The sequence below is a fragment of the Maylandia zebra genome, linkage group LG20 (assembly GCF_041146795.1).
Source record: "Maylandia zebra isolate NMK-2024a linkage group LG20, Mzebra_GT3a, whole genome shotgun sequence".
NCBI lineage: Eukaryota > Metazoa > Chordata > Actinopteri > Cichliformes > Cichlidae > Maylandia > Maylandia zebra.
Window position 1 is genome coordinate 35,538,533 of NC_135186.1, and position 14,186 is coordinate 35,552,718.

The window sequence follows — 14,186 nt, forward strand, 5'->3', positions numbered from 1 at the left end:
GTTGCTCGGAGTAACCAGGCAAAGACAGGGCAGGAAAGACGCTCACACAGATTACAAAAGTTTGAGTTTCGAGATTAACAGAACTGTGTGTGTGTGTGTGTGTGTGTGTGTGTGTGTGTGTGTGTGTGTGTGTGAGGGAGAATTTGGGCTTGTATCCCATGGAGACAGGACAGTAGTGAGGTCATTGACATGCAGAGCAGCAGCGGCTCTGCTGAAGGAAAATCCTCCTCACTATTAGACTCTTCTCAGAGAGAGGATCCCTGTACTCCATTTAAAACAGCATGTTGGACAAATGCTTTAAAAGCTTTAATGAGATCCTCAAACCAAGAACTCAGAGAGGAACCAAGAAGCTACAATTAGGACCTTTAAATTCTCCACAGAGTGAAATTCATACCTGTTTCATTCATTTATATTTACCAAAATACGAAGATTTTCTATGAAAACCAATCAAAGAATGCATAAATGATTTGACACATACATAAATGTATTACTAATTTGAGCTAAAGTGATGAGTCATTTCACTTTTTACTTGATTATTTGGCTGTTCCAGCGCATATATGGGATTTGTTGCTTTTATTTGCTTCACATTGTATAAATTTTAATGTTTAGTTAAAAGAAAATCCTAAACTTAGAAGGACTTGAGTTTTTTTCAGTGTTGAAATTTTAAAACAGCTGTTGAATCCCAACAAGAATGAAAAACAGGTTCACTGACTGAACGCTAAATTTAAGAATTCTACAGCCGTGATCTTCAACAGACCTGTGAATATTACATGTAAGTTGATGTTTCTGAAATTTAGCATCACAAAAAAACACCTCGACCAGTCAGGGTCTGTGGAACCAACAGCATGTTGCAACAAAAAGGACACGGTTAAAAAGGGAAGTGAGAAGGACCTCAAACAGGCTTTCTGACAACTGTGGAAACAACAAGATGGATTTTCAGCTGCTGGACGAGGCTCTGGAAACCACCTCTCTCTTTTTAATCTTCTCAGGACCTTATAGTTGTAGTTCTCAGGACCTTCTCAGGAAGGTCCTGCAACATACAGCAGGGGAAGAACAGTACATTTGTATTTTGTAAAGTCCTGTTTTAAAAGCTTTGTTGCCCTGTCAGCAGTAATGTTGTCTTTCCACTTGTTCCCAGATCTTACAGTTTCTCCAGTGTGTTCACACTTATTTAATTGCTCTATGCCTCATCTTATTGAGTTTACGGGACAGCAAACCTTGTATAATATAAAGCAGCGGTCTCCAACCTTTTTTGCGCCACGGACCGGTTTATGCCCGATAATATTTTCACGGACCGGCCTTTAAGGTGTCGCGGATAAATACAACAAAATAAAACTAGTACCGGTACCGAAAAAAAGAAAATTTATTCATAGCACACGTGAAAAGACCCAGGAAAACCGAGTTAACGATAAAAACGATAACAAAATAACGCTGGAAACAGATAAAAACCCTGAAAACTATACATTTCACACCTGAGCCTCAACTCTCGCGGCCCGGTACCAAACGACTCACGGACCGGTACCGGTCCGAGGCCCGGAGGTTGGGGACCGCTGATATAAAACACAATCTACAGCAGTTTAAAGTTTACGTTTTTGTGGTTTTGGTTAGATATATTATGTCAAATGAAGAGAAGTCAATATGGAAAATCACATTTATTTTTGCAACATGAAGAATGAGTCTATGAAAGAACAAGTGGTGGTGCTGTCACTCCAAAAAGAAACCTGCAGCACCCACCAGGTGGTGTTTTAGTCTGTTTCCTATAGTGTGACATATTTAAAAAGCACTGGCTAAATTACCAGACTTTGCTTTCCAGCTGCACGGATTCAAAAGTTCAAACAAACTGTGAGAGATAAACTCTTGTAGCATAACTGTTGTTCCACCTGCTGTTGGTAAAGTTGTATTTTACAGATTCATGAAACAGACTTGAGGAATTTTTCAATTCAGTTTTATTTATATAACACCAAATCACGACAACAGTCACCTCAAGGAGCTTTATATTGTAAGTTAAAGACCCTGCAATGATACAGAGAAATTTCCAGAAGAAATTCTAATTTACATGCAGGTGGCTGCAGGAAGCAAACCTGTGAGTTTCTATTGGTAAAGTTGCTTATTGTGAAAGGATTCCAGTCTCCATTTCATGGCATCACAAGAACAAACTAAGTGTAGATTTAGATTCTCTCTAACAAACATAAAGTACAACTCAAATAATTTCTTGCAACGACCACGGTAACGTTTAAACTCCTGGATGCAGCTGAATTTCATCATCCTCTCGTTGCTTAGCCAACCCTTGGTGAATCCAAAACTTTCTTTTTCATTTATCAAAACAACACGACTCCAACAACTGCTCATCAGTAGCACAACGACACGGAAAAGACCAAAAAGAAGTATAAATGGTATTTAATCTTTCACTTTATCTAACTTTATCATTTCAATTTTTGATGTGGTGCAACAGTTTCTACCTTTGTTTCTAATGTTCATCCACATTTCTCTTCTGTTCTAACAGATAACACAAAATTATGGCACCAAATATCAAATTCCAGAGCTTGGACCGAGGTATTGAAACAAGCTGTCAGCTTTTAGCAATTTAAATGTTGAGTTCGAAACTCTCTGTAACATAGTTTTGGTACCAATCCAATAGCAGTCATACTACTGAGGAGTCAAAACATTATCACCACCTGCCTAGCTGCACTCCACAGATGGAGTTATACTCTGTTACAGACATGGACACATGAGTCCATGAAATCACAGACAAAAAGTGGCATGTAGAGCTTCTCCCACTCTGTATCTGAAGACAACTTTACGTCATTTAGACCCAAGCAGAGTGTAGTATACTTCTTTATACTTCTTCCTACAAGGTTTCAATGACTCTCCAACTCATCTGTGCGGCCATGGTAATTTCTTCCATATCAAATGTGTAGTAACATCTTTTTACCACATATTAGACCTTGTTACCACAAAGTCAACTTGATTAACATCATCGGTGTCAACAATTGTGAGTTGTAGCAGAGCAGATCTTTTTTTCCCCCTCCAGGTTTAATTTGCAGATTTGAAATAGTGACTAAAAAGCACTTGTTTAAAGGCTGTTCTGCAAATCTTAAAATAAGGCAGTCAACATTTTGCAAAGTTAGTATGACTAGTTTTTACTGGCACTTAGAGCCCTTTTCCACTAGTATGGATCTGCTCGGTTCAGTTTCACTCGGTGTTTAGGGTTTCCCCTGGCGTGTGGTATTAACAGGTACCAGGTATTTTTTAGTATCTACTTGGCTGCCGTTCCAAGTCCAATCCAAAAAACGTGATGTCAACAGACTGTACCCCACCAATTGGCTAGTCAATGCCATCACTCAGTGAGTCACGAGAGTGAAACCCAGCCATTTTTGAAACCCAGCAACGAGGGAAACGGCTCCACAGAAAACAACACCGTGGTCCCGGAGTCTGACAACAACTTTTAAACTGAGCAGCAGGTATACCATCGCCCCAACACCCTGTTTGTTTCACATCCAAGTGTCATCACGGGACTGCATTGCTATACAGACCCTACGCACACTAGGGAGTACCCAATTGTAATGGAAAATAACCAAAAACCGAGTCGAGTCGACTGGGTATTAGTGGAAAAGGGCTTTTACAGTCAGGGCTCTGGGCAGGGAAACAATAAGGCACCATCTGCTGAGCCAATGGTCAGAAATTCATCATGGTGACATCAGATATTACAAATGCATTCTTGTGACATACAAAAAACTAATAACTCATTTCCTGCCATACAAATATGTAATTAGTTACACATCTAGCATTAAAAATAAGCTACATTCATGGTTCTCTTTCTTCTTTTGTTCTAGTTGTTTGAGATTGACGGTCTGAGTGAAAGCACTGTGTTAAATACAGATTACATCTCTTAAAACTACACAGCAGAACCTCCTGTACAAACAGAGCACCTCAGTATTGAGAGGGTGAGAGTCCTGTTCAAAAACTCTTCAGATATCCTCCTCGTTTCACCACTTTCTTCATCTTATTGCTTCAGGATGGGTTTGTGGCCTCACGAAGCACCACATCCTTTCCCAAAACAGAACCCATAGAAATAACTTTAAACACATCCTGATTTTCCTTCCACAAGTGCATATTATGCATATATGAGCTGCACAGTTCAATAAAATTCTTCCCTGGTTGTTGCTGAACAGATGCTGCAAACATTGCTGAAAGGCAGCACTGCACTAGAGGCAGAAATAATCTAACCTGAACCCTTTCTTTAAATTGTAGATGATGCAAAAATGTAGAAGCAAAAACTCTCAAGATAAATGGTAAATGTTTGTTGTCAACTTTTAGGAATTTCCATTGATTTCCATCAAAGTTCTTGGAATTTTCTGGTTTTCAAAGAAAAATAGTTTTAAGGTCTAAACTTATTTACTTTTGGTTGAAACGTTCAAACATTTCTAAAAGCATTTTTAAACACTTACTCTGTACACAAAGAGCAAAGTTATGTGAATATGAGCCGCTCATCATCCCACCCATAAACGAACTGTTCCAAAGTTTGTTTGGGACCAGGATAAAACCACCTGTAAAGGTCCTTGTTGTGTTTGTTCATCACTGTAGTCACACCCAGATAATTCATATTGAGAATCAGATTTAACTGCATTAAAAAGTGCAGGTGTGAGTGCACTCTAAATTAAATTTGGGAAGCTAAAGTTAACCCTCTGTACATTAGCATTATTTTTCCACTGGAGAAACTAACATGCAAACACAAACTAGTTCATAGCCAGAAACTGTTGTTAAAGAAAAAGTAAAATGCAGTGACCAGGATAACTTGTATCCCATTTTACAGGAAAGGATTTCACAGGATTATTTCTGCCTCAACAGCTACATTTGTTTAACTAATGTGAAGCTGTTTCAGGCTGGTCTGTGTCAATGAAATGTTTCAGTTCAATCAGTTCCAGAAGTTTTTCATTTTATATTTAAGCAGATCAAATGTTTATATTAAAATGTCATACTAATTTCAAATTTATGCTCAGCCCAGTTCACCTCTTATGACAGCAAGAAACTTCTATGCTTTGCACCAAACTAATGTTGCATATAAATGAGTTTAAATTAATGTTCCAAAAAAACACAACGAACTCGAGCCTCACAGCATCGATCTAAGGAGCGTAACCAAGGAAGACTTTCAAGACATTTCCATATATTGTGCAGCAGGAGGCCAGAGAGATGAGTTCTTTCAGAGTCCTGAAACAGGCTCCTGCATTTATAACAACTGGTTGTGCAAGTACACCATCTTCTTCTAATCTTGCTACAGATTAAACATTACTTCCTGCACTGACAGGAAGCTGAAGGGGGTAACTCTGAGTCCACATGGGAGTATCATACAAACGATATTCCGGTAGAAGAGAAGAGAACAGACAGAAAGTTGAAAAATATTTTCAAAATAGGGAAAAATGGAAAGAACGTGTAGAAGGAGACGATGGGTATACAGGTAATGTTGTAGAAAGGAGCAAAGGAGGAAAGACTAAGAGAAGAAGAGATGATCTACAATCAGAGACAGACTTGTTGCTCTAGCTAGAGATGGACAAAATGGCTGACGTGTCTTTAGCCTTATCAAAGAAGATGGACGTCTCATTGGCCCCCTTGAGTTTGACCTGGGGAGGTTCTGGAGAGCCTTGGGCTCCGGTTGGCTGACACTCCTGACAGCAGCAGCAGCAGCAGTCCATGAAGGCTTGGCCAAGAGCCTGAAATGCAGACGATGCACAGCTTTGGTAAGTGACAACTAAACGCACAAAATCAAACACAATACTCCAGAGGACCAATATGCAAGGAATTCAACCTTTTCAACCATCTGCCATTTCTCTAAATGGGTAGTGGACAGCAGGTGGTGAATTCTCTGCTTGGAAAAAGGCTTCAGTTGTACAGACGTCTTTGAGAAAACACCTTGTAGCTCGGTGGCAACCTACCTTACACAGGCACAGCAGCAGCACCGGCGTCACTGATGACTTGAAGAACAACAGGAAGTGATGTAACAGCACCAGCATGGTGGCAGTGTCTTCGGAGATGGTGATGTGCGTGTAGGCCAGCGTGATGTTGCAGACATGCTCGGGGAGAGCACACACGCCATACACAACAGCTAGAGCTAGTAGAGTGCAGTTCAGCTGTCGCTCCAAGGTTTGGTGTTGTTGACGCTTCTGGTTGGAGCGTTCGTCGAGGTTACGCTGCTTTTGGGTGGCGCTGGAGTCGCTGTTGACATTCCGGGTGGCCATTTGGCAAAGGATGGTGAAGAGGACAGGGAGGCAGAAGTAGCAGCCAAAACACCACCACATACGACCCTGAAGCACAGAGGTTAAAACAGTAAGAGCTGAAGGAGGAGAACTTTGGGAACATTCTGCTTTTGTCTGGGCAAAAAAAAGCCACAACAGCTTTTCTCCACAGCTAAATTGCCCTTTCAGGAACTCAGATCTTTCTGCTTTTACCTAAAATGTTCTGGACAGAAAACTAAATGTGGTTTCATTTATGACCTCTGAGCCAACCTGTGTGATGAAGCTGCTCCTCTGAGACAAACCCGTGATATCTCTGTCCTTACTAAATCCTTACTCATTAATTCAATAAACCAGAAAACAAACAGAAATGCTTCATTTTTTTTACTTTCATTTGAGCTCCTACTGGTGCTCTTTTGACGGTGTCCAACTGGTGTCCATTTCTTCAGTGCTAGTGTACACAACATGTGGACGGCCACCAGTTAAAGAGAGAAGCACCATTATATACGCTCTAGGTCCAGATTTACATGTTCCGTGTCACCTAATCAACACACGGATACTATGTGTTGGTCAGTTCAGTGCGTACGTCTGCTTTGGTCTCACCTGGTGATACCTGAGCAGCAGGGAGTGAAGGGAATCAGGCAGGTAGAGGGACAGAGGAGAGGAGGGCGTGATGGTGCAAGAGTCGACCAGCCGGCCGGTGGATGGAGACACGGCCTGGCTGAGCTGCCATAGGAAGATTTCAGGGCTGGACAGCAGCAGAGCTGAGAGCCACACCAGCACCATCTTCATCAGCACTGAGCGACAGCGCTCCACCCGCCGAGCCTTTGGCTGGGAGGACGAGGTGGCGGCGTGGAAACGATCGATACCCAGAGCACACAAAGTGAAGGAGGTGATGCCCAGAGACACAACCTGCAGGGAAGAGGAGGGTAACAACAGCAGTAAGTCAATGTGGCCATTCTCATCAGAGAAGGTAACTGTGCCAAAAAGTTAAACAGTTTACAGTAAAACTGCTAAATCCTCTTTTATTGAGTTCATGTTGCTATTTCTGAAATCAGTCTATTACCTTATCTCACGTAGCTCACCTGATGAAAAAGATTCAGTATGTCACATGTTCAAGTCCATATCATAAATATATATGATGAGAGGCATGGTTACTATGACATCACCAATAGGCTATGAAGCCTCAAGCTGAGCGTTTTGATTGTCTCCATCCTGGTGCTTTGCAAACAAGCTAACTGGGCCTAATGTTGAAACAGAGGACAATGCATGCTCAGTGGCTAATGACTTCTCGTGGAGCATAACCAACAGATCATCTCTTTTAAATCTAACACTGATCATAATGAACAGCATCAGTATTCTGTTTTATTTAGTCACCCTGGAATTGTCAATAGACCCCATTAAGTCATATGGAAAATGTTTACTGAGGTCAAAGTGTAAGACAGCTGAGGATTGTTTTCCCATATGCTTCTATACAAAATAGTCTTTTTGTTAATGTTATACTGTTAATATATCATAATGTATTAACAGTTCATATATCTGTGTGTAGTTTGCATGTTCTCCCCATGTTTGCGGTGGTTCTCTTCGGGTACTCTGGCTTCCTCCCACAGTCCAAAGACATGCAGTTATTGGGGTCAATTGGTGATGTTAAACTGCCCATAGATGTAAATGTGAGTGTCAGATGGAAACACAATGGCATCTCTGTGCCTCTGTGATGTGAGTAGCATAGATTTGAACAATGAGTATACCTACAACAGCAATCAGTACCTCCAAAGCTGCTTGATTCTATAGACGATGGACAGAGAGCCGGCAGTGTCGGCCATAGGAAGGCACTTAATCATACAAACACATTTTCATCTCCAAGTTTTTTTTTGTTTAACTGCAAGCTGTAGCAGGAAGTTGTAGAGCAAATCTTAACCACACTGTTTCCTATGACCATTCCAACCATTTTCTGTGTGATGGACCAAAAAACTGATACTCTAGTAGTGTAATATATGTAATATGCAGTTGTTTGGGTATTTCAAAGAGCCAGCGAGCACATTTCAGTGTGGCTGTCCTGCAGCACCATCTTTAATTAGTTTACTAATAAAGCTGCCAGTAAACTAATCTAGTAACAGACTTACATTTTGGACAATCAGTAACAAAATAACATAAAAACATGAATCACATACAAGGTCTTAAATAATCAGGCCCCATCTTATCTTAATGACCTTGTAGTACCATATCACCCTATTACAACACTTCGCTCTCGCTCTGCAGGCCTACTTGTTGTTCCTAGAGTATTTAAAAGTAGAATGGGAGGCAGAGCCTTCAGTTTTCAGGCCCCTCTTCTATGGAACCAGCTTCCAGTTTGGATTCGGGAGACAGACACTATCTCTACTTTCAAGATTAGGCTTCAAACTTTCCTTTTTGCTAAAGCATATAGTTAGGGCTGGACCAGGTGACCCTGAATCCTCCTTTAGTTATGCTGCAATAGGTGTAGGCTGCCGGGGATTCCCATGATGCATTGAGTGTTTTCTTGAGTCTGGTTCTGGTGGAGGTTTCTTCCTGTTTAAAGGGAGTTTTTCCTTCCCACTGTCGCCAAAGTGCTCATAGGGGCTCATATGATTGTTGTTTTTTTTTCTCTGTATGCATTATTGTAGGCTCTACCTTACAATATAAAGCACCTTGAGGTGACTGTTGTTGTGATTTGGCGCTATATCAATTAAATTGAATTGAATTAATCATCATTTCTTCTTTAATACTATCTACAGCTGTTAGTCTCATTAAGATTAGAAATGTAAAACAATAAAATTGAGGTCAGTTGCCGCTATTATATTGATTATTACAGAACTAGCACATGCCTGTAATTTTGGAAAGTTTTTTTTATATTTGTTGTCATTTTACACAAGTAGTTGTAAAGGAAATCTTAATCTTTGGATCTGCTGATGTTTTCTACATCAGCAGTTTGGGTAAAATTTCTGCTTCACATTTGTATTTGTACAGTCAGCTGTCCAACAGCAGATGTATACTCCTTTAAGACTTCATAGGACAAAAAAAAGAAAAACAAATTATGTTGTTACACTGACTTCCTGCTTTTTTAACATAAGCCACACCCACCTCCATATAAGGCACCATGCGACAGGTGATGTCACCCAGGATCCTCCTATGGGATAGCTGGTTGAGGACCACCACTGGAAGGCACAGAACCAGAACTAGGAAGTCCCAAAATGCCATGCTGGCCAGTAGGTAGTTCCAGGCTGACCTCATGTAATAGTTGTTCCAGACAATGCACATGACTGCCATGTTTCCTACTACGCCCACTGCCAGCACCAGGCCGGCCAGGAAGAGGATGGCGTAGGCTGCATATGAGCCCTCCATCAGGGGGTAAAAGGGGTTGAAAAGTCCTGGAGCATCATGGTCAGTGTTGGAGCTGTTTGTGTGGAGGTTATCATCTTCATGAACCTTTCCTGCCACTGTAGTCGTTTTATTGCTGAACTCAGTAACTTGAGGCGCTGTAACCCATTCATTTTCAAAGGAATCACCAAAGGTGGACTGTTGCTCCTCCTCATCCGCACCACGGGCTTGGCGGCGGTTACGGTCAAGGTCCAGGTCCAGCACCTCGGTTTGGGGGAGGCTCTTGTCAAGGACGTAAGATTCATCCTGGGTTTTGACCGGTTTGCCAATCCAAAGGGGCTTTGGTTCGACAGGGGAGGAAGGTTTATCATTATTGCTGTGCTGCCCGTCATGTTGCCCAACACTCTTTGCATCAGTAAGCAGCAGCAGCAGATACAGACACAGCCACAGACCGACTGACAGAGCCATGATGCAAAACTTAATATGACAGTTTCCTTTTAAACTCAAACCAGAAGAGTTCAGGACTACCTGTTGCTACGAAATCTGTAAATAATTCAGTAAAAATCCAGAAATGTTCCCAGAAATTTCCAATCCACTGAAAACAACAATTTGTATGTTGGCAAAGTTTCCAATAAATTTCAATTAGATTGAGCAAGTCCAGAAATCCATAAAATTGCGTGTGGGGGGACGGGGGTCAAAAATCAACTAAAAAGGAATGCTAAGATTACTTTGAAATTGTTTCATAAAACTCTGCCCAGTTTAAAAATATTTCCAGTTATAGAAAAAGCCTGTTTCTGAAGATAGCCAGTCAGTTTTTCTACAAGTTTGAGGTCCAGGATAGAGGGGTCCTCTGTTATCTCTTCTCTTCAAACTGCAAACACCCCCACTTTACTCACTTTAAAACTTCCCTCTGTTTTTCCCATCCATTAATAATCCAAACAGGTGTTGAGGCTCCAGGAGAAGCGGGATGGTGGGGGCAGCAGCAGGGTGTGTGTCCGTGTCTGGGCTGCTGTGTCTTGGCTGCAGGCAGCGCAGAGACTGGGCGTCCTGGAGCTCTGAGGATCTCTGGGAACGAGCAGCCCTCTGCAGCACGGCTGGATGGAGCCTTTGTCGGGACACACAAGCATACAAACAAGGCTGGCACACACACAAATACACACATTTGTCTGCACGATCATGCACGCATACTTTCTTTTGCTGTTTTTGTCTCTCACCTTCTCTCACACACGCATTTTTAACAAATTCTCAGTTCTGCTGCCCCCTGGTGGTGGTGGGTGTACTTGGGAAGCAGGTGAGTTGACTGAGAAAGAGTGTTGATGAAACTGCTTCTCTTTTTGAGTTTGTACTTGTCTAAACTTAGCAATATCATCAAAGACTGACTGTATGATTCTATAATGACACTTTCTATCCTGCTAAAGCGTTTTTTTCTTCTTCTCTCTTTTACCTGGTAGAGTTACAGTTACAGTTACACCAGTTAATACATCCATTATTTCATCTAGACTAGCAGCTATCATCTAGTAGCTATTTTAAAACATTTCAGGATATGTGTTTGTTCAGTCCTTCTGCAGCATTGTCTAAGTTGGTCATCTGATAGAAAACGTCTTTAAAAATTGACTTTTAAGTTTTCTAAACATTTTTTTCTACTGGAAGTTGTACTTCTACTGCTATCATTGATTTCAATGTAAAATTCTTTCTCTGCCATGTTTTTATGGAGGGCTATACTCTCGTGTCACCTGTGCACACCTATAAACAGTGACTTAGCTGTGAGTGATCTCCCCAATGACAGCCATTGTACGTACAACATACAAGTGCATCTGTCCATGCACATATTAACTTAACTGGATGAAAAAGGTATTCTCTAATAAGACTAAATATCTTATGATGCTTTATTTTATTTTCAGTTATTATATATTTATTAATTGTAAGCCCTGCATTTTCCCATTTGATTTGATCACTGAAAGAGTAAACTGTGTGTCCTGTAAGAAATGACAAAACCAAAACTAAAGTTACAACTTCAGCACTCAGTAGGTGTAGGTAGGCAAAACTATGTTCTTGTTTTCAGTTTAAAAAAACATTATCTAAAAAAAATCAATAGAAAGCATAAATGTATGCAAGCAGGACAGACATCCATCCATCCATTTTCTTCCACTTATTCGGGGCCGGGTCGTGGGGGCAGCAGCCCAAGCAGAGAAGCCCAGACCTCTCTCTCCCCAGCCCTCCTCCAGCTTATCCGGGGGAACACTAAGGCGTTCCAAGGCCAGCCAAGAGATATAATCTCTCCAGCATGTCCTGCGTCTGCCCCGGGGCCTCTTCCTAGTGGGACATGCCCAGGAAACCTCTCCCAGGAGGCATCCTTGTCAGATGCCCGAACCACCTCAGCTGGCTCCTTTTGATGTGGAGGAGCAGCTGCTCTACTCTGAGCCCCTCCCGGATGGCTGAATTTCTCACCCTATCTCTAAGGGAGAGGCCAGACACCCTTCAGAGGAAGCCCATTTCTGCCGCTTGTATTCGCAATCTCGTTCTTTCGGTCACTACGCACAGCTCGTGACGATAGGTGATGGTAGGGGCGTAGATCGACCGGTAAATTGAGAGCTTTGCTTTTACACTCTTCACCACAACAGACCGGTACCAATCCATCTGTCGATCTCCCGCTCCCTTCTCCCATCACTTATGAACAAGACCCTGAGATACTTAAACTCGAGAAACAGGTGTCCACTGTGGTAAAAAACAGCTTTTACCAGTTGCGTCAGATTTCCAAAGCAAAGCCGTTCCTTCCTTTAAAGGACCTTGAAAAGCTTATCCACGCATTTATTACATCCAGATTGGACTACTGTAACTCCCTCTACTCGGGCCTCCAACACTCCTCTCTTTGCCGGCTCCAGTTAATTCAAAATGCAGCTGCGCGTCTTTTAACAGGTACGAGAATTCATGAACACATAACTCCAATTTTAGCCAAATTACATTGGCTCCCTGTTAAATATTGTATAGATTTTAAAATGCTTTTGTTCACTTTTAATATTTTGAACAATTTAGCACCCAGTTATCTTTCTGATTTACTCCATTCATACAATCCCAACAGAGCACTTAGATCGTCCAACCACAGGCTCCTAGCACAACCTAGGACTCGAATGAAGTCGAGAGGCGACCGGGCCTTTGCATCCGTGGCACCCAGACTCTGGAACAACCTCCCTGTTTATATTCGCACTGCCGAGTCTATCCAGTCTTTTAAATCACGTCTTAAAACTTATTTTTTTACTTTGGCTTTTGATTCTGTCTAGTTGTCTGTTTTAGCTTGTTGCGTTGTTACCTATTGTTTGTTGTCCTCTTTTATTGTTTGTTTTAACTGTCTTGTGTTTTTATTGACTGTGAAGCACTATGGTCAACACTGTTGTTTTAATATGTGCTATATAAATAAATTTTGATTTGATTTGATTAAACTCCTCCACTTGGCGCAGGATCTCGTCCCTGACCCGGAGTGGGCACTCCACCCTTTTCCGGCTGGCCGGGCCTTAGTTCATGGGGCCCGGCTGGGCACAGCCCAAAAGAGGGATATGGGCCCATCTTCCTGCAGGCCCACCACCCACAGGAGGCACCGTAGGGGTCGGGTGCAATGTGAGTCAGGCAGCGGTCAGGAGTGGAGGTCCTGGCGGACCGATTCCTCCAGTTGGTTGGAAATCAGTTACTGGCTTTTGGGCTCATGTGGTATTGATCTGTGGTAATAACTGCTCAGCTGAGGTTTGATACATAGATTCTGTGCATTCATTTGAACAGATTTCTTTTTCATTGCGATGCAGAATCAGAATAGTCCACTGCATCAGATTCTAGGTATGGAAATCTTATTTGTGATCGTGAGATGTTTCATTGTTTATCCACAACCTGCAGTTCAGCTTTCTTCTATCAGAGGTCGATATTGCTCCGTCTTAGCTAAGTCAACTAACACACACCTCCTCCAGTTCTTGGAGTGCTGATCAACATTCAGTCTGCACCTATGATAGAGCCTCCTGCAGTTCTCACTGATTCCCTCTAATGAAGATAAATAACATTTACGACCGTTTAAACTCTGACTGTGAGTCAGTGCAGGTGTGAACAACCAGGGAAAGAATTTGGATTAATTAAGCAAGGATGGTTGAAAGACGACGCCTGAAAGAGTTTACTCCTGTGCTATTGGTTTTCTACCGATTCATTTCACTGAAAATCATCTTGGATTTTGTTTCACTGGTTTCACTGGGGATATGGGGCATTACATTGTTTAAACTTTTGATATGAACCGTGCCAGTAAATGTTTGAGCACCACTGCCCGCGAGTTTTAGGAGTACATGGGAATTTGATTAGATGCCAAATGATGATAAAGAAAAATGAAACTTGATTCTCCCACAGAAGCTTGTTTCTCTGAAGAAGTCTGTTCATAGGTCAAACCCAGCACTGCGAGTTATACACAAAGATTGGAAGGTCTTCGTTCTCATCCAGGAGGCCTTGTGGTCTTTATTTATTTAACCCCTTTAGATTAATGTGCGTATTAGGAGGAATTTGTCTTGCTTTATGATTTAGAATATAAAGTTTCTGATTAGTGGATTAAATAAACTCTTTGTGTGTGAGTGTGACTCACTCTGTCTCTATAAAATG

The 14,186-nt window shown here is 41.7% G+C and overlaps 1 protein-coding gene across 1 annotated transcript; it reads right to left on the bottom strand.

Annotated features, from left to right (window-relative positions):
- Positions 1-1,929: 1,929 nt before the first annotated feature.
- Positions 1,930-10,667, bottom strand: LOC101481538 (G-protein coupled receptor 37-like 1). The gene is made up of 4 exons (XM_004573244.4): positions 9,327-10,667; positions 6,831-7,139; positions 5,931-6,299; positions 1,930-5,708 (listed from the first exon to the last, which is right to left on the bottom strand). Exons 1-4 carry the CDS (start codon positions 10,029-10,031, stop codon positions 5,535-5,537), a joined length of 1,557 nt encoding a protein of 518 aa, XP_004573301.2. The 5' UTR covers positions 10,032-10,667; the 3' UTR covers positions 1,930-5,534.
- Between the last annotated feature and the right edge of the window lie 3,519 nt (positions 10,668-14,186).